Source organism: Cyprinodon tularosa, unplaced genomic scaffold, assembly GCF_016077235.1.
Source record: "Cyprinodon tularosa strain WSP-4 unplaced genomic scaffold, ASM1607723v1 ctg633, whole genome shotgun sequence".
In the NCBI taxonomy this organism is placed as follows: Eukaryota; Metazoa; Chordata; class Actinopteri; order Cyprinodontiformes; family Cyprinodontidae; genus Cyprinodon; species Cyprinodon tularosa.
The window spans coordinates 212,421-232,342 of NW_024039378.1; the positions used below are offsets into that span (position 1 = coordinate 212,421).

The 19,922-nt window shown below is 38.6% G+C and overlaps 3 protein-coding genes across 7 annotated transcripts in view; 2 read left to right on the top strand and 1 right to left on the bottom strand.

The window, feature by feature from the left end:
• LOC119798693 (galactose-specific lectin nattectin-like) overlaps positions 1 to 19,922 on the top strand; it is a 42,715-nt gene that overhangs the window by 15,836 nt on the left and 6,957 nt on the right. The window lies entirely within an intron of this gene.
• On the top strand, positions 4,595 to 14,021 carry LOC119798672. Of its 4 annotated transcripts, none has more exons than XM_038308232.1 (15): positions 4,595 to 4,648; positions 7,561 to 7,664; positions 7,761 to 7,808; positions 8,202 to 8,418; positions 8,948 to 9,023; positions 9,585 to 9,890; positions 9,979 to 10,060; positions 10,139 to 10,218; positions 10,486 to 10,683; positions 10,763 to 10,849; positions 11,621 to 11,874; positions 11,976 to 12,104; positions 12,646 to 12,783; positions 12,910 to 13,027; positions 13,324 to 14,021. In XM_038308232.1, the coding sequence occupies exons 1-15, from the start codon at positions 4,625 to 4,627 to the stop codon at positions 13,539 to 13,541; spliced, it is 2,079 nt and encodes a 692-aa protein (XP_038164160.1). In that variant the 5' UTR covers positions 4,595 to 4,624; the 3' UTR covers positions 13,542 to 14,021. The 4 variants fall into 4 exon arrangements, with proteins under 4 accessions (XP_038164160.1, XP_038164163.1, XP_038164161.1 ...); XM_038308235.1 differs by having other exon boundaries at positions 10,142 to 10,218; XM_038308233.1 differs by having other exon boundaries at positions 9,982 to 10,060.
• On the bottom strand, positions 14,161 to 19,471 carry LOC119798675. Of its 2 annotated transcripts, none has more exons than XM_038308239.1 (7): positions 19,418 to 19,471; positions 17,561 to 18,234; positions 16,695 to 16,740; positions 16,521 to 16,612; positions 15,442 to 15,552; positions 15,046 to 15,325; positions 14,161 to 14,934 (listed from the first exon to the last, which is right to left on the bottom strand). In XM_038308239.1, exons 1-7 carry the CDS (start codon positions 19,439 to 19,441, stop codon positions 14,722 to 14,724), a joined length of 1,440 nt encoding a protein of 479 aa, XP_038164167.1. In that variant the 5' UTR covers positions 19,442 to 19,471; the 3' UTR covers positions 14,161 to 14,721. The 2 variants fall into 2 exon arrangements, with proteins under 2 accessions (XP_038164167.1, XP_038164168.1); XM_038308240.1 differs by lacking the exon at positions 19,418 to 19,471 and adding an exon at positions 18,385 to 18,671.

Genomic DNA, 19,922 nt, shown 5'->3' on the forward strand with positions numbered 1-19,922 from the left:
TTCCATTCATCCCCATCACGGATGCGCACCAAATAATATGCATTACGCAAATCTAGTTTAGAAAAGATAGTTGCACCGTGAAGCAGTTCAAATGCTGAAGACATGAGGGGTAACGGATACTTGTTTTTAATGGTAATTTCATTCAGGGCCCGATAATCAATACAAGGACGTAAGGTACCATCCTTTTTGCCAACAAAGAAGAACCCTGCCCCTAAAGGGGATGAAGAGCGGCGAATAAGACCAGCCGCCAGGGAATCATTTATGTAACTCTCCAGAGCCCCTAGTTCCTGTTTAGAGAGATGGTACAGGCGACTGGAAGGGAGTGGGGCATCTGGGAGAAGGTCAATGGAGCAATCATATGGTCTATGTGGGGGCAGTGTCTGGGCTTGGGTCTTACTAAAAACATCTGCTAGATTGTGATATTCAGAAGGAACCTGTGACAAATCCGGGGTTTCTACAACCTCGTCTTTGGTGTCAGAGTTGGGTAGGGCAGAGCGAAGGCAATTGCCTGAACAAAACGAACTCCAACTAACTATCCTCCCCATAGACCAATCTATATGAGGGTTATGGAGAACCAGCCAGGGGTGTCCCAACACAATACTAAAACTGGAGTTGGGAATAATCTTAAATTGGATTAACTCCCTGTGATTACCCGAGGTTACTGTCAAAACTGGGACTGTTTGGTGGGAAACACAAAACAATAGTTTGCCATTTAAACCTTTTGCTGACAATGGCGGACTAACAGGTTCAATGGGAATATTCAGCCGCTTTGCCAATTCAGCATCAATAAAACTGTCTTCTGCCCCAGAGTCTATCAAGGCAGCTAGAGAATGGGAAGAGGGGTCAAGACACAGTTTAACTTTTACCTGAAGACGATTAGAAGATTGGGGGAACTCATTATTGCTCATTAGACTCCCCACTTCTAATGAGTGCTGTCTTTTGGCCGCTGAGGACAGCTGGTTACTCTGTGGCCAGGCTTGCCACAATAGAAACAGTCTCCAGATTGGAGTCGCCTCAGTCTTTCTGCAGCTGACAGACGTGTGCCTCCAATCTGCATTGGTTCTCCACCAGAAGGCTCAGGGGTAGGCGGCAGTTCTGGGGAAGTGACAGAGGGGGCGCTGTGGACCCCAATGACTGGTTGGACAGACCGAGAAACAGGAAGTCGCCCGCTCCGCTCTCTGCGTCGCTCACGCTGCCTGTTGTCTAGTCGGATTGACAGGGTGATTAGAGAGTTAAGATCGGCTGCTTCTTCCTTGAGGGAGAGTTCATCCTTTAAGGCTTCATTTAGGGCGTTATAATATACTCCTCTAAGAGATCTGTCGTTCCATCCGGACTCGGCTGCCACGGTGCGGAAATCCACAGAAAACTCTGCAGCACTTCGGGGACCTTGGCGGAGCTTTAATAGGCGCCTAGATGCATCTCCAGCATGGTCAGGATGATCAAACACTCGGCTTAATTCGGAGGAGAACTGAGCAAAGGTGAGAGATGTTAGAGGGTTGGTGGAAGAGAAAGCAAGCGCCCATGCTAGAGCCTGTTCCCGCAGCAAACCCATAACATAATATATTCTTGAAAGGTCAGAAGCAAAAGCCGAGGGTTGCTGGCTGAAGACCATTTGGCACTGTAGCAGGAAGCCTCGGCATTTGGAGAGCTCACCAGAAAAAGGAGGTGGATCAGGAACATACGCTCCGCTGTGGTTCACAGATGGGGCTGCGGCTTGGGAAAAAACCGAAGGAGAAGCCGGTTGTGGCTGAGGAACCTCGGATGCTGGAGCCTGGGGGACTAGAGGCGGTTGTGGAGCTGCAACAGAGGTAAGCAAAGATGTGAGGTGTGCTACCTGTGCCGTCAACTGTGCGAGCTCCATGTGAATGGTCTGGCTTGCTGTCTCCAGTCCAGCAAGCCTGTGCTCGCTCTGTCCCAAAGCTCTCCCTTGCCGTGATATGAGATCCCTCAGGGATTGGACTTCTGAGGTGGGGGCAGGCAGCTGCTCAGCGGGGTCCATGTTGTCTGGTCAGATTGTACTGTCACGCTCTACAGGCACAGATGGACAGACAGAGCAGTTGGCACAGTTAGGAGGTTTATTTTACTCTTGGTCAGACAGGCAAGGGTCAGATCCGTGAAACCAGTCAGAGTTTGGGGGCAATCCTTGAATCTGTGGTCGGGCAGGCAGGAGGTCGTCACCAGGGAGTCCAAGATAACAAGCGAGGATGAGGGTCCAGATAATCAGACGAGACACTGGGGGAAGAAAACAGGCAGGTTTAGGAGAGGGAACAAACTTGGCTTAGTCAAACTAGACTTGAGCAGACAGAGGGCCTGAGAGTGTTTACCACTAGGGGTTAGACAACAATCTGACGGCGAGCAGGTGGAGGCTCCGTCCTTATATTGAGTCCACTGCTGATCAGGGAATGACCTGCAGGTGTGAGGGTCACAGCAGATGATGTGACAGAGACATTAAAAGCTAAATATTTTGGAACAGCTTGATACATTCATTTAATATGCATATTTCATTATCAAATATTTTAGACCTTAGTAAGGATGATTTAGCAAAATATGGAAACCCTCAGAGGGTGAACAAACACAAAATTTAAATTGTGGTTAATGGTTGAGAAAGTAATTACTCAACCATTTACCAAAACAGGATAGTTTTAGTTTAGTTAACAGTACATGAATACAGTTTTACTTTTCTAAAATAAACAGCTTCAGTCAAGCCACAATTTAAACATTAGGAGAGATTTCAGGCTTATTGTCAGCTTTTCTAGGGTTTTTACAATGTTCTGTATTAGAACTTTACTTTTTCTATGTACATCAATTACTTGTTGAATGTTTGTCAAAGTATTGGTTTTCAAATAGCCTACATACAGATGATGCTGTATTTTTACTTCTACTGACATCAATGGATGAATCATCTATCCTCACAGCACTTCTGTTGGACATAAAGCAGTGGCTCACCAGTTCTTACTGATATATAAAAAAACTGCATGAATGATGCTCATAGAAAAAGAATCTACTAAACAAGAACATTCCAGTGTGATCCTTGCAGAAATCTAACTAAACCTTTTTGAGAGGTTTTAGTATCTCTTGGTCTCCTTGTATCCAACTCTCACTGTAAAAAACACGTTAAACTCAGTGTAATCAAATCTAATTTACTAAATAAATCAGGCCATTCATGACGATTAACTCAGAAAATAAAGTTTTTCCATTAAATGACATCTATACATATAGACTACTGTGTTGTATCACAAGTATTGTGCAATTTAATTCATATTTATGCAAAAAAAAAACTATCATTTAATTACAGATCAGGAGCATTTCAAAATGTAACAAAAAATAAAACAGTACAGCATTTGATCTAAATTTAAGTGTGAGCAAAAGGGTGAAGTTAGCTGCTAATTTTCTGAGTTCTGCATGAATCCAGAATATAATTTAGAATCCTCCTTCCACATCTTAAGCCTTAAATGATCTATCCCTGTCCTATATTAGGGATCTGATCATTCCTTATGTTGCCAACAAAGCACTTTGCTCTTAATCTACAGGTTTACTTGCTGGTAATAGCATCTCTAAAAGTAGAATTGGAGGCCGATCCTTTTCAACAAAATTTTAAAAGTCAAAAAACCAACCACAGGAATTTGTTTTCTTGGTGTGAAGACATTTCACTTCCCAACTAGAAAGCTTTCTCAATTCAAAATGAATAGAATAGCTTTTGCGTTCAAACAAAAGCCTTGTTATCGCTTAGGAAACATGAAAATCGAGAAAGCTTCCTGGATAGGAAGTGAAACGTCTTCAAACTTGGAAAACAACGTCAAGTAGTCTGTTATTTTATTTTTTTATTTTTTATTTTGTTGGAATGAACATGACCTGGATGATTCAGAATCTTCACCAGACCAGGAAGCAGATCTTTTAGTTATCAGGCTCCAACTCTTTCCATTAAAGTCAAATTACTCAGTACCAACTTTGTACTAAGGTCTGTGGGGCACCAGATGAGTCATGAGTGGCTCCGCTTGTTGCTTTTTGCCGGTGTGTGAGACTAAGCTCACATGACGCTGTTGTCCGGCTGATATCTTAGTTGATTCTCGGCCAGTACATTACTTCTCTTGTTCAGCGTTTATATGGAAGTAAATATGTGCCATCAGAATTTGAATAAAAAATACCTCTGAAATTTGAATGTTGTACATTAGTGCTTACTTTTTCAGTATTAAAATAAATTCAGAATATATTTTTAACCTAAAAAAAATTCAATGTCATTATTTGTACATTAAAAAAAAAAATTCAGTGTAATTTTTTTTACATGGTTGCAATTTTCAGTTATTAAAAAAATTCACATTCCTATTTCAAAGTGATCAAATTTTCAATATACATATTTTTCACAGTTTAAATTTTCATTGTTAAAAAATTCAGCATATAAAAAATTCAACTTTTCAAAATTCAAATGCAATATTTTCGTTGTCCTCCAATTCAACTTGCTCAAATTCACTGTCTCAAATTCAGCGTCTAAAAATTCGCTGTAAAAATGTCCAAGGTTACTTCAGGTCACAGACATTAGCAATGGATGTCCGATTCCAACATCCACCTAATCACGTGACACAACCGTGATATTGAAGAAGTACCAGTATCAGCCAGGCTGGCGACCATGGAGGCCAACTCAAACCCAACGGTGAGTTTAATGCTTTCATATTTCTGTAGTATATTTTATTTTGCGCATGAAGTTTGATACATTATCTTAAAGCCTGATTTAAAACACTGGTTTGGGCCGTTGTTAATCTTACACTGTGTAGTGCCGACATATTACTTCTTGCTACCCTCCGAGCACCCCCCCCCCCACCCCCCCCCCCCCCCACCCAATTTCCCCCGTTTTTTCAAAAAGAATCTTTAAAGAGAACTGATGGGTGGTGACTTTCTGGGTTGTTTGTATGTTGCTTAGGTGAGACTGAGACAGGCAGTCTTAGTAAAGTCGTAATTTTCCAGGAGATGCTACCGCTAATGTAGTAAGCTAATATGGCTGCCTTGTGTGCTTCAAAGAGGGGCTGTGAACAGTTCCGACCCCACTCTGATCAGCTACTGTATCGGTCTCCGCCAGTCACGTGACATGTGTTGCTAAGACGCCATTTTTGGTGGAAAAGGCGTAGTGTAAACAACCGCAGCATAGCTAAATGAAGGACTAAAGGATTGAGTTTGTTTCTCTGACAGTAAGCAGAATGCGAAATTACCACACCGGTGTCATGCCAAGGTTGTTATCCCTGCGAATATTTGTATCCCCTCGTCGGGAGCGCGCACGGAGTAGGAAGATAAACCCGAGTTAACTCCGCCTCAATTCCAACGCGCAGAACTTGAAATTTGAAAGGTTTTACGTGTATGAAAGTTGAGCTTTACTGTTTTATTCTTTTCTTCACATGTTATAGCAGAATATCGCCAGTGATATTGATTTAAAACTAATAATAAAACACAAACGTTTGCTTGAAAGCTGGTCGCTGACAGCAGTGTCTACTCCTCCCTCTGAAAGCAAACAGATCCTTGTTCTTTTCCACACGTTCATTAAAAAAATCTCTCATTGTTTCACAGTGTCCAAATGTTCTCATCCCATTGAAAACTGTAATACTTGTAATGAAAATGAAATAGAAAATGGAGTGTACGTGTAATCATTACAGACTATATGCAGAAGGAAAATAATTTTTTCCTGGTTCAAATTTAGTACTTCAATCTATATTTGTGTTTATAGTAACGTACAATTTATCTATGTTGTTCTATCCTTAATAAACAGTTTGTCTTCTAACATCAGCCGTTTTATTTCATCCCATATTGTCAGAACTGGCAATATGGGATGAAATAAAACCTGCTGTAATCTGTTCCCCCTGTCTATATCAGGCAAAAAAGGCCCCAGCTTTTTCATTTTTGGCTTATAAGCATCTTTTATGATGACAGTTTATTCCTGAAACTTTGGATGTGATGGACCTTTATTTCTTAAAGTTACAAGGAGGGAACATATTATAGCAGGCCACCTGCTATAATATGTTCCCCCTGTCTAAATCAGACAAAAAAGGTCCCAGCTTTTTCATTTTTGGCTTATAAGCATATTTTATGATGACAACTAACCCCTGAAACTTTGGAGTTGATTGACCTTTATTTCTTAAAGTTATAAGGGGGGAACAGATTATAGCAGGCCACCTGCTATAATCTGTTCCCCCTGTCTAAATCAGGCAAAAAAGGTCCTAGCTTTTTCATTTTTGGCTTATAAGCATCTTTTATGATGTCAAAAATGTAAAAGCTGGGGCCTTTTTTGCCTGATATAGACAGGGGGAACAGATTACAGCAGGTTTTATTTCATCCCATACTGCCAGTTCTGACAATATGGGATGAAATAAAACGGCTGATGTTAGAAGACAAACTGTTTATTAAGGATAGTACAACATAGATAAATTGTACGTTACTATAAACACAAATATAGATTGAAGTACTAAATTTCAACCAGGAAAAAATTATTTTCCTTCTGCATATAGTCTGTAATGATTACACGTGCACTCTATTTTCTATTTCATTTTCATTACAAGTATATGGTTTACAACAGTTTTCAATGGGATGAGAACATTTGGACACTGAAACAATGAGAGGTTTTTTTAATGAACGTGAGGAAAAGAACAAGGATCTGTTTGCTTTCAGAGGAAGGAGTAGACACTGCTGTCAGCGACCAGCTTTCAAGCAAACGTTTGTGTTTTATTATTAGTTTTAGATCAATATCACTGGCGATATTCTGCTATAACATGTGAAGAAAAGAATAAAACAGTAAAGCTCAACTTTCATACACGTAAAACCTTTCAAATTTCAAGTTCTGCGCGTTGGAATTGAAGCGGAGTTAACTCGGGTTGATCTTCCTACTCTGTGCGCGCTCCCGACGAGGGGATACAAATATTCGCAGGGATAACTACTTTGGCATGACACAGGGACTGGCAGTCGTGGTGAGCCACTCTCAACCTGCGTCTTTTTAAAATGTCCTCAACCGATACTTTAACATGTCCTAGCAAATATACAGACGTGAGAAGGAAGACACACATCCCAGGGAAACTGAATAAATTATACTGTCTCTTTATTCTTTAAAACTTATGTTGCTGTAGTTTTAGCTTATCTAGTGAAATAGAATGACACTTTCAATCTGCTAGATCGGGGATCTGCAACCTGTAGTTCTGGACTACAGGTTCCCACGGGGGCCATTGACTACTGGCCCCCGTGGTAAATTTGATCTGGAACCAGCATTCACATACATATTTGCACATAACTTTATTTCTTGCTGTCTGAGAAATTTTGAACATTATACCAGGTGTTATGATCAGTTACTCAGTACTTAAGTAGACTTTTTACCAAATACTTTCTATCACTACACCGGCCATCCCACCATTATGAAAGAAGGGTGACATGGGCTGTAGCATGCGTAAGTATTTTAATTTCTGAAAGGTGGCAACCCTACATCACAGAGTTTTCCCAAGTAAAAGTGATCATTCTCATGAAGTGTAAATTTCTTTTTAACTAATCCTTTTTCAACTGCTACTTTGTCTTTCATATATTTTGTGACTACAGAGTTGTCGGGATGCTATAGTTGAATCTGCAAGGCACTTACTGAATTTATTAACTGAAAGACCACGGAGTGGAGGAAGAGGAGACCTCACCAACCAGAATGCCAGGTTCAATGATAAACTGTTGCCCTAATGCCGAATGAATATATATATTTTGAATATGTTGATCATAGCAGTATACTAATAAATTCTGTTGTCCAACAGTCATAGGGTACCTCAAACTGAACCATCTGTCCAAATGGAAATGAGCAGGTAAATGACAACTTTATTTATTGTCAATTCAATTTTGAAGCATTTTTATAAAGACCTTTAATTGTTTTCCAAAATTCCACTTGTATGTCTTAATATGGCATAAAATAGTATTACCTTTTGTTGCGGCAGCTAATCATCACAATGTAAATCTCTCATAAAGATATTACATTTTTGGGACTTGGGTCTTTCTAGCAAAATTGACTATTATAATTTTGAACTGAGTCATATGAATAATCCTTGTATTTTATTATTTTGTATTATGCAATATATGTCTAAATCACTCTGTGGTTCTTTGAATCTACTGTCTAATTTGTCATCGGTTATGTCATCAAAGTGATCTTTGAAATGAAATAATCAGTATAATTTGGTTATCTTCAAATTTCTGTACAACAGATCTTTTCCTGGACTTTACAACAGGGGAAGAGGAAAACGACGATTTCCTCCAACAAGCCTGGTCCCAGCGAAAAAGATGAAACCTTTAGATGTGGTTTTTTATTTACTGCCAAAACATTATGAAAAAACACCAAAAGAAGATGATCAACTGATACATATGAAAGCGGGATTGGGCCGGAAAACGGCTCACATCGATGAGAGCATAACGCACAATGAGGTAATTCCTCATAATGCCACAATTATTTAAACAGTGGACTAGACTGATAAATCAACTGTGTCAGCCCTAAAAATAGATCTGCTCTTCATCTTAGCAGAACATTGGTTGGGACCACTTCTTCTTTGAGTTCATGTTGCCTTTCTATTGTCTGATGCTTGTCAATCAATTCTGCATGGGGCTCTGGCATCAACAAGATATTTCCTCTCAGAAATTCCACTTATTTAATATCAGGTCTGTCTTCAACCAGCCTGAAATCTTGGAGATGTATGTTGGTGAAAATCACTGGAGACCTGAAATTTCTAAAATACTCAGGCTTATGTTTTGAATGCAGGAACCATTAAATTCACCTCAATAATATTTATTCTCCAATAATTCTGCTCTCTAATTGGCTATGTCATTTTGCATCTTTGAACACTTCAAGTTGATCTGATGAAGTGGGCTGTCATTGCATGTATTAATATTGTATTAGGAACTATCACTGTATATTTACATTTTTAATGAGTCTTAATTTGACATATTTCTTTTACAGCTAGGTGAAACGCTTAAAGTTCTTTTTCCAAAGCTGGGAACTATTGCAGGGGGTTGGCTGCTTTACAAATCTGCAGGTGGGTGATGAAGTGGCTGATATCAGGTTACAGTAATATTATTATAAATGTTCTTTTCATTATTTTTGTTAGTGTGAGATTTTAAAATATTTCTTCCTTCTAAAGAAATACAACTGGCAGACAAATTCTGCTGTTCAAATAGAGCTACACCAGTTTTTGTCTCAGAGCAACAATCCGAGGCTCCCTCACCCCATCCAAAATGCTCTCCTGGTCCCATCAATGGCTGTATTTAACCCATATCTACGGATTCCCTGTATGTTATTGCATATATCCTTAAATTTAGCGTATGCACACAACGTTGAAGGACTAAAAGGCGACTCTTTTACATGCCATCTATAGACTCTCTGCTGCAGTAGAACAGCTAATTACGAAAGGCATCCATGAAAGAGCAAGTGGGCAGATGATATATTTACCCTACAAAACATGGAACATTGAAAATTAAATGTTTGTAATTATAGGAATACCTTTTTCATCAGCAAATGTTGTTCTGAATGCGGTTGTCAAGTAAATTGATATTGTGCTTTGATTTGAAGCAAAGTCATAATGCACAGTTTCTTGTAGGTGGATGGGGAAGACGCAATTTGACCTTGATAGGTCCTGAAGATGATGGCTATACCGGGACAATGTTGAAGGGTGCGAGTCGCGGCGGGAAAACCCTGTTCATAGTCCCTATTCAGGAACAACTTTGCACAGATCCTCTTGAGCTGAATGACGAGGCATTTGCAAACATGCCAAAGGCCATGTGTCAGAAATGCAGAGTAGATGTTCCCTTGCATTTTTTGACTGACCACATAAAGTCTTGTGTGGAAACAGACTTGCCCTCTGATGTGGCTGGTGTTGATGTTTGTAACCCTGCAAAGGACATATGTAAGAAATGTTTAAATGTTTGCATATCATACAGTGGCATTTTAGATGTCTGCTTCACTACAACAATGTCCCAATTACTTTGTGACAGCAGCAATGCAAGAGTGTCCGGTGTGTGCAAAAACGTTTCCTACTGAGGACATAGAAGTACATGCTTCTTCTTGTGGAGAAATGTAGGTATTTACCTTATATAATAATTTTATCAACACGGTTTTCTTTGTCTAAAGCAAGTGTAATGAATATTATCTCAGTAGTACAGGACCTCATTCCACAGAAGAAGTGAATGAAACAATGCCTGGGCCATCTACATCATATTCTTCAGGCAGTGATGGTCAGTGTGGTTGAAAGCTAGCGCTTATGTAGATCTGTTTAAGACACGAATAATGGTAGTCACAAGCATTGATTTCAGCTAAACAGAAATTGTCTTCCAATTTGGCATGTGTTCTAATGCTTACTTGGTATTGATCACTTCTGAAAAAATAAGTTACATTTTATGATTTTATTTTTTTACTGTGACCTTACTTTGGTTTTTGATGCCCATGTCAAATTTAAACTTTTTCCTATAACTATATTAATTTATTTTTTTTCCCCCTCTTAGACTGGTATACCATAAGCGATGCTTCAAAGGCCATTTCTCGCTGTGCAGACCATTTCCTCCAAATGCATGAAATGGAGAACCCCTTGCTGTTGAAGATGGACTTAAGAGACAGCCCTGCAGCAAAAGACATGGCTCTGATTTCTTTCTATAAGCGACCAAATGTGCAATGGGCATGCCCCCTTAATTGTAGGCTTGAAGGTAAAGTAATTAAAAATTACAAATTTTACACGTTTGCATTTCAAAGTATGTTTGACCTGTCAAATCATTTACCTTGCAGGAGATGTTGCTGTGGGACAAGGTGTAAACCGCTTTTTCTTTTCAACCGTACTGGAAAAATTGAAGTCAGGTTTTTCTATAAACTTTGGTATGTCATTTGTGTTCACTTTATATTACACAAACATCTGTCATGTGTAAAAGCTCATTGTTAGTTAATCATGATAACTTAAACTTCAAGTTTCATGTATTGTTGTAAATTTTGATATGAAGAAGGTACAATATTTCTAAAAATTAAAGCTACAGTGTGTAATAATTACAGGGATATACAGTCCGAAATGTAATATATTTAACATAACTATGTTATTTATCATCATCTACGAGCTCAGCCTCTTAACCTTAATATTTGCGTTGCCTTAGAATTCGTTATTTATAATTACATAGGAGCGGGTCTCGCAGCCATGGAGGCAGACATCTTTGCGCTACGGCAGCGCAGAGCCAACAAACTAGTGATTGCGAGATCGCCAAAACGTCACAACGATGTAGAAAAAATAACGGGTATATTTATTATCTTAAGTCTAAATGAAATCTATACCCTACACAGACTAATGAAATACTATCTGTAAAATTATCTATGTAAACAAACCTCATCACTTGAGAAGGTAGGTGATGCGGACGTCGTGGAAGACATTTTGTCCCGTAACGCTCGCCGTACTGTTGGGGGGGAGAAGTGGTGGGGGGGAGATGTTCATGCTGCTGCAGTCTGCAGTCTGACCGCTAGATGTCACTAAAAGTTACACACTGTAGCTTTAATGAAATCATTACTGTGTAGCCAAAATATAGGTGAGGCAGTATAGGGTTAAACATTGGTCTTTATGCATCTGTATTACTTATTTTCTTATATTGTTGATTTATTGAACAGGAAACTCCATTGTTACACGACTTTTCGAAGGAGAACCTGGCCACTGGGTCCCATCAGCCTCTCACTTTCTTGTTGAAAGTGACATGTTTTTAGTGGCTGGCAGAATGATAGGCCACTCTTTCCTTCATGGAGGACCACGCCTGTCAGGACTTAGTCCTGCTGTTATTCATGTTTTACTTGGCGGCAGTCCAGAAACAGCAACTGTCACCCTGGAGGACTGCCCAGACCTAGACATCAGGGAAACCATCAGTACTGTATGCCCCCCAATTCACAAAAATAGAATTTTATGTGTATTACACTATTCCAGTTCTTTCTGCTTTTTTCCCCTCTGAGTTCTTTGCGATGTCTTTTGCAGCTCGAGGGAGAATCCAGGCTCTCTGATACTCAAATGGAAAGAGTACAGAGCTTGGCATATTCATGGGACCTTCCTTGCCCATCAGAGAACAATAGGAAGTGGCTTTTTGAGAAGCTGTTACTCCATGCAGTGAGTCAGCATTCATTTCTACTGCATGTATTTTTTTTCTTTAACTTATGTTTTAAATGACATTTTATTTAAAATCCAATTTTGATACACAGAAGCATAAAGAATTGTTCAGGTTTACCATTGTTTTCACATTTATAAATAGTCTGGCACCAATTTATCTAAAGTGTTTTCTATAAACATAATCAAAGGTAAGAGGTAGAATCTTTCAAACAAATTGTTTTATATCAATTTCTTTAGATTGCCTAACAGACAAATGACAACTTTTTAAGTTTAAGCTCCTATCCTGAGAAACAGTCTCATACTTTCTCAGATGTCTTGCAAAACTCAAGTTATTCACTTTTAAAGATTAATCTTTTTACATTAGTTGTTAATTGTAAAGATTGTCATATCTTCAGTGTCACATGAATTACAATTTTTATATACATTGTGTTTTACTGTATACCGCTTTGATCCCTGTTATTAGTTTCAATTACCAGAGCAGCATAATGACTGTAATGAAATTAGTTGTTTAGAAATAAACTATTACCATTTTCTAAAATAGGTTCTTGGACGCGTTGCAAGACAAATAAAGCAACTTAGACGAGGTTTGAAAGAAACCCCAATATGGTCCCTGGTAACTCGGCGACCTGATGCTGTACCCCTGCTTTTTCCAAGGGAGGAAGCGTCCCTGTGTCCAGAGGTATATTTAAATAACTGGAATTATGGTGTTGCATCTGTTATTTTAATGTAATTCCTTTTATATAACACATTTTCTTCACAAACTTCTGTTAAACATAAAACAATTACTTTTTTCTACTATGCTTAGGTGGTACTTCAGCATATCACTTGGCCAGAAATGGATGATGAAAGTGATGAAGATGATGACTGCTCAAAGGAAACCAGATGCCGCATTTCAGGATATCTGAAACAGTTCATTGCAAATGGTAATGTTACCAGTGTCTGATTGGAGATTTTCAGATGACTTTTCAATGAAGCATCCATGTAGAATTTTTTTCTTAGTTGCTTGCAGTGGTACCTCACAATTCAGTTTTAAGCTTAGCTCAAAATTCAAACAGTTGAATTGCATGCATGTTTGTGTGTTCTCTCTGTGTAGTCCAGCTCTATCCCAACATGTGGCTCCAGTTACTTTTGTCTTTGGAACATACAAAGTTATCCATATGTTGCAGATATATGGTGAATTGATTTGAAAGTGTGATTGTGGCTTTGCTCTCTTCCAAAGCCACACCACCTGAACTGAAAGAGATGATGAAATTCTGGACCGGTTGGGAAAATCTGCCATCAAGTCTGTCGGTGGAGATTGTTCATGGGACCTACCCAACAGCTGCCACATGCTATGAAACACTAAGACTTCCCTGTCATTACAAGAATTACAAGTCATTCAGTGAGGACTTCTTAGCATGCATTTCCTCTACACAATCTGGATTTGGCTTGCTCTGAGTGATCGACTTGTTAAAAAAAAAAATCTACACTTAAGCTGTTGTAGTTCTTTGTGAAGCAGCTTTATTTAAACAGAACAGTTCTGTTGAAATATTGAATCAATTCAGTTTTCTGATTTTTGTTAGATCACAAGTTCAATACATACAGTACAGACCAAAAGTTTGGACGCACCTTCAGAAGGTGCGTCCAAACTTTTGGTCTGTACTGTATGTTTAAATGTAATCATTTGTATTACTCAGTGACATTGTTGTTACTCCACTTCCTGTAGTTATGTCAAATTCAAGTTCAAATTCAAATGTTCAGAGTAGATATTTCATTTAAGTCTAAGTCAGTACTGTTTGTACAGGCAGTTTTAAATATTAAAGTGAAATAGTTTTTTATGCAAAATTGAATGTCATTTATTGAATGTACTTAGTACTTGAATGCACTTGAATGTTCATATATGCTTCAAGTATGAGAAAATAAATTATATAAGACAAACCTTTTTCTGATTCTTTTAATGCAAGAAATGTGAAGTCCTACAACAATGTACCTAATGGGTCCTATTGAGTAAGGAAAAAAATTACAAATTTAGAACATTTTAGTTCTTTAACATGTTTACCATAAGAGCACTAAAATTCACCTCTGTGGTAACATGATCAGAATTTTGCTTTACATTTCATAAATGGTGAATTTTTAAACTGGTACGGAAGCGATTAATAGCGTGCACACTGAGCAGGATCCTAACCTCAACAGGACTGCACAGAAGGAGACGTCAGTCTGATCCTGTAGCTGTGGTGGCGATCCTAAGTCTCTGGATCGAAGCTGAAGTTGGCCTACGATTGTAGCTTCTGATTCAGGAAATGGCTAAAAGGCGATTATAACGGAGGCTCAGATGTATTTGCTGAACATTTTATTTTCAGATTTTTATTGAACAGTACAATAGCTGAATAACGGCAAAGGGCTGTTTATAACCGAGCAACCAAAATCAACAGAAGCCAAGATAGTGGCAAAAAGACAAAACTAGATCCTGTTAAGTATTCTTCAAAAAATAAATCATGCTTTGCATTTATTTTTTATGTCATTTTTTTCAATTATGTACAAGTTAAATTCTGTGAAAATTATGCTTACCATATTTAACATATGATTGTATATAAGTAACTAATCATAACCGTGATGTGTTTTTCCCGTAAGATAACTTTCACACAGTAAAAAACTGCTCACAAAACTGAACTGCAGCAATATAAATGTCACATCCAAAAGACAGTGATGTGGCTTTCGGGTTTACTGCATTTCTTAAGGCTGCCATTTGTTCGTCAGTCAGTGGCAAATTAGAGTTTGGTACTGTGACATTTGACTCCTCGTGAAGAGGAAGCCCGCTGTCCTCCCATTCGTTTTCGGGAATCTGTACACCCTGAAAAACACAAAGAAGGGATCAAGACAACTCAAAATTTATTTAAGATATTACAAATTAGGTGAATGGTAGTAGACATGCTACACATTAAATTGTCCAATTAAAACGTACCTCTGTCAAGGCACCATGGGGTTCAGGAATTGGATTATGTGTACGACCAAGAACCCAGAGCTGGTTAGGTGTCATGTTGCTTTCCGTTCGAAGTGGGTGATTGTCCCAGCCACTGCGGAAAGTATCCAAATCTTCCTGCAGACGTGACAGGAAGACATAATGGCAACAGAAGAGGTGTGCTTCATTTGAAATGTCCAGGTATCCCTCTTCTAGGTAGTGCAGCACATCATAGTAGATGCACGTTACAGCCGTCCACAGATCTCTCCACAGTCGCTCAATCCTTCAATTATAGAGTAATAAACGGTTCAAATCTTGTCATATTGAAGACCACACAAAGCTAATGTTACTATAAACATTGCAAAACATCACATATTGAAACTTGTCATTTGTACAAACCTTTGATTGTGCACACTCTTCCCAGATATGAAACTGCTTCTTCCTGTTCCACGAATCATAAACATAAGTCGTGCCACGTCCACATTTTCCACCCCTTGATCAGCACGTACCCTAAAATAAGTGTGTAAGTATTTATAAGTTGCTTATAATTACAACATTAATGACAAATTTTTGCATAGCTCAAACACTCTTTGTAACCAAAAATATACACAATAGCGGGGGATTTTAATTGTACCTGAGTTTTCAGAAGATGAACATTGAACCCAATATTGCATATAATAAAACAAAAACTTTGATCACTTTCCATGTAAATTTTGAAAATATTTGTCCTTAGACAGGGACATTTTTTTTTGTGTAGCACATTTCATTTTAATGTGCTTTGACAAAACAGATGCATTACAATGCAGTACCTAGTGGTAAGTTACTGAAATACAACAGTACATAGAGTTTTAATTATTACTTAAAGTTTAAATTCATGGAATATATTCCACAGATTACAAGCATAATGGATGAAAGCTGTTCCCTTTTGGTTCTAACTCTTGATTACAGAGTCCTAGTGGATTCAGAAATGTATTTTTGCCCTATACATCTTAGAGATTTATAATCGAACAGCAACATTTCAAAATTGGTTCTATAACAGAAAGCAAGCCAGTGTATACTAATCTTAAGTGTGAGAACCAACTGCAGCTACAGGGACTCTCACTGCAAAAAGTGAAAAATCTTACCGAGTACCTGGAATAGTTTTTTGCACATATGTCTTAGGACACTTGAGACAAGACAAAACTAACTTACAAGTAACTTTTCAGCAAGCTCCTTTTAAGTCTAAAAGTTCTTAATATTGATGAAAAAGTAATAGCTATAAGCGATATAATCTGACAGTGGAACTAGATATTACTCCAAAATTCTAAGTTATAACATTGGAAAATGTCTTGTTCTTGTAAGGTTTCACTTTTTCCACCATTACTCAAAACCTAATGATATATAACAAGCTCCTATATTTTGGAGAAAAGTTAGTTGATGCTGACTTTTAATCTTTCTTCCTTGACTCAAAAGGATTAAGATGGACTGTAAACCTTTACCTGAGGGGGAAACCAAACTCCTCCACTGAGCCCTGAAAGAAAGCCAGTGTGGTAGATGCCCGGTTGTTGGGAGCTGTACCAAGATACATTATCTGCACAACACAGCAAAAATGTAACAGTCAACTTCATAGCTTATGAAATTTTGCATTTATGCATTGATAGAAGATACTGCACCTTTCGAGAAAAACCATCAATGCCACCAAAGATAACAATGTTGTACCTAAAAATAACAGAAAATATATCATCATTATGATTAAATACTGTCACTAAAAAGGCTTGCTTCTCTTGCATTATGAATTTCTGTAAGAAGGGGCAGGGACTTATTGAGGAAGCTAAGTTCCTTCAAAGTTTGCAGGAAGATGCTGCAGATCTTCTATCACTTTGTGTTGAGAGCTTCATCTCTTCAGCCGTCATCTGTTGGGGCAGCAGCATCAGAACCACAGACCTAAAAAGGCTCAACAGCCTGATAAAAAAGTCTGGTTCTGTTCTGGGGACAAATGTGGAACCTCTGGAGATACTTGTGCAAAGACGGATTCTTCTTCAATAGAAAATGCTGGACAACCCTGACCCTGACAACATCTTCATGAGAGTGTCCTGAGAAAATAGTGTTTACAGTCAAAGGCTTCTTTAGGTTGACTGTGATACAGAACACTACAAGAGATCTTTCCTGCCATCACCATCTGCAATAACTCATTGAATAAGCTAAATTAATGAGTTACAACATTTAATTTCCCTTTGGAATAAGGAAAGTTTTTTTTTATTTAATTTGAAGCAAGGTCTGCAGAGGCAGATCAGGTACTGCTTATGTTTGGCTATGTTGAAGCACAACATACAGAACTCTGGCTGTTGTGGACATATTTTATACTCCACTGTATATAATGCTGAAAAAGCTGTGCTTTTAATGCTGAAAAAGCTGGGCTTTTAATTCCAAAAGGTATATGACATGCTATGAAAGAACAAAAATGCTACATTAGTTGAATCTATTTAACAAGCATACTTCAAAGTTAGAAGCCCCTCACTGAAAAAGATAAATGATTTACCGTATTAATTTGTGGTTGGTATCAATGTGCATCAAAGACTGAGGGCCAGGAACTGAGTACGTCCGTCGAGCTATGCATCCTAGCTGGACCATACGTGATGCCATTCCAATGGTGTCTACACGATGCATGGATGCTCTGACTCTATCATACTGCACCCTCAGTCCTCTGGCTTGCAGAAGGGCCTTTACCATTCGGTACCCAGAGTGAGGCTGCCTGGATTTAATGTCTCTCACACATTGGTCTAAGTCATCATCTGACATGGTGGTGTATAATGCCCTCACTGAAAGACCAGACTCTGCCATCCGTCGATATACAGTCCGTCTGGATACACCCAAGAGTTTGGCGATGCATGGGACAGGGAGATTGAGTTCTAAAAGACTGCAAAGGTAGTCTGAGGATATGACCATCCGTTGTCGCCCAGCTGGTCCTTGCTCCATATGCACAACAGTTGTTTGTTGTTCTTCACTTTGTTTTTCTAAATTAATTAGTCCGTGCAAATGAGCCAGCGCATCCAAAATAATTGAAGGAACATCTATCTGACAAGACATGGCATTTAAAAAAACTAGTTCTTGAGTGCAGATAAAGTCTAGAAAATCCAGATCCAGGGGCATACGTTCAAGAACATGCTCCAAACGATCACGGAGCCTATCAAAAATATGATCCAGCAAAAGTTCCTTGAAAAGAGAAAAAAGAAAAAAACGTTTAAAAAAAATGTCCGTAAAATAAAAAAGTATTTTGAAATCAGTTGGTCAGTATTGAGAAATCACAGTAATATAAATTAAATTATTACATTTAATCGAAAATAAGTTAACAGATGTACTTACAAGCATATATTTTCTTGAAAATAAGTTAAAATCAACTGAAATAAACAAAGGGGTTTGTTTATAGTGTTGCTAGGTAACAGAAGGAGGTTTTAAACCACAAAGTAAAAAGAATGTAAATTAATATTGTATATCAACATTTGTCAGATAAGAGAAGCAATATTTTGAATGAGGTTGTAATGACCATAAATTTCTTAATTAATTCATAAATGAAGTCACCTAACAATACAGTAGCTGATCAGAGTGGAGTCGGAACTGTTCACAGCCCCTCTTTGAAGCACACAAGGCAGCCATATGACCCCTTGCTCACACTGGCTCCGGTGCGGTTACCGAGCCGACGGAGACCGCAACTCCCGCACACCCCCTCTCACACCGCCCTTTTAACTACGGTGCGGTGCTGCTCTGCGGCTCCGGCAACAGGTCCGGAGATTTAACAGAAGTTCACTTGAGTTCACGTAACTTCACGCGATAACACGGCCCAAATAAAGGATTTTTGCGAGTGCTTGTTGCGGAGGGCTCCGGCACGCCGCAAGGATAGCTTTCTTGCGGAATTTTCTGCAGCGCCGGAGTGTCTCGGTAACCGCAGCCGGACAGCTCAGCAGCCGGTGAGAGAGGTTTACGTCTTTTTAATGACTTGGAATCACTGCGGCGCCACACCCACCGCACCGCAACGGTAAGACCGGAGTTGGTGTGAGCCTGGGGTGAGCTTACTACATTAGCGGTAGCATCTCCTGGAAAATTACGACTTTACTAAGACTGCCTGTCTCAGTCTCACCTAAGCAACATACAAACAACCCAGAAAGTCACCACCCATCAGTTCTCTTTAAAGATTCTTTTTGAAAAAACGGGGGAATTTTGGGGGGGAGGGGGGGGGGGGGGGGGTGCTCGGAGGTAGCAAGAAGTAATATGTCGGCACTACACAGTGTAAGATTAACAACGGCCCAAACCAGTGTTTTAAATCAGTCTTTAAGATAATGTATCAAACTTCATGCGCAAAATAAAATATACTACAGAAATATGAAAGCATTAAACTCACCGTTGGGTTTGAGTTGGCCTCCATGGTCGCCAGCCTGGCTGATACTGGTACTTCTTCAATATCACGGTTGTGTCACGTGATTAGGTGGATGTTGGAATCGGACATCCATTGCTAATGTCTGTGACCTGAAGTAACCTTGGACATTTTTACAGCGAATTTTTAGACGCTGAATTTGAGACAGTGAATTTGAGCAAGTTGAATTGGAGGACAACGAAAATATTGCATTTGAATTTTGAAAAGTTGAATTTTTTATATGCTGAATTTTTTAACAATGAAAATTTAAACTGTGAAAAATATGTATATTGAAAATTTGATCACTTTGAAATAGGAATGTGAATTTTTTTAATAACTGAAAATTGCAACCATGTAAAAAAAATTACACTGAATTTTTTTTACATGTACAAATAATGACATTGAATTTTTTTTAGGTTAAAAATATATTCTGAATTTATTTTTATACTGAAAAAGTAAGCACTAATATACAACATTCAAATTTCAGAGGTAT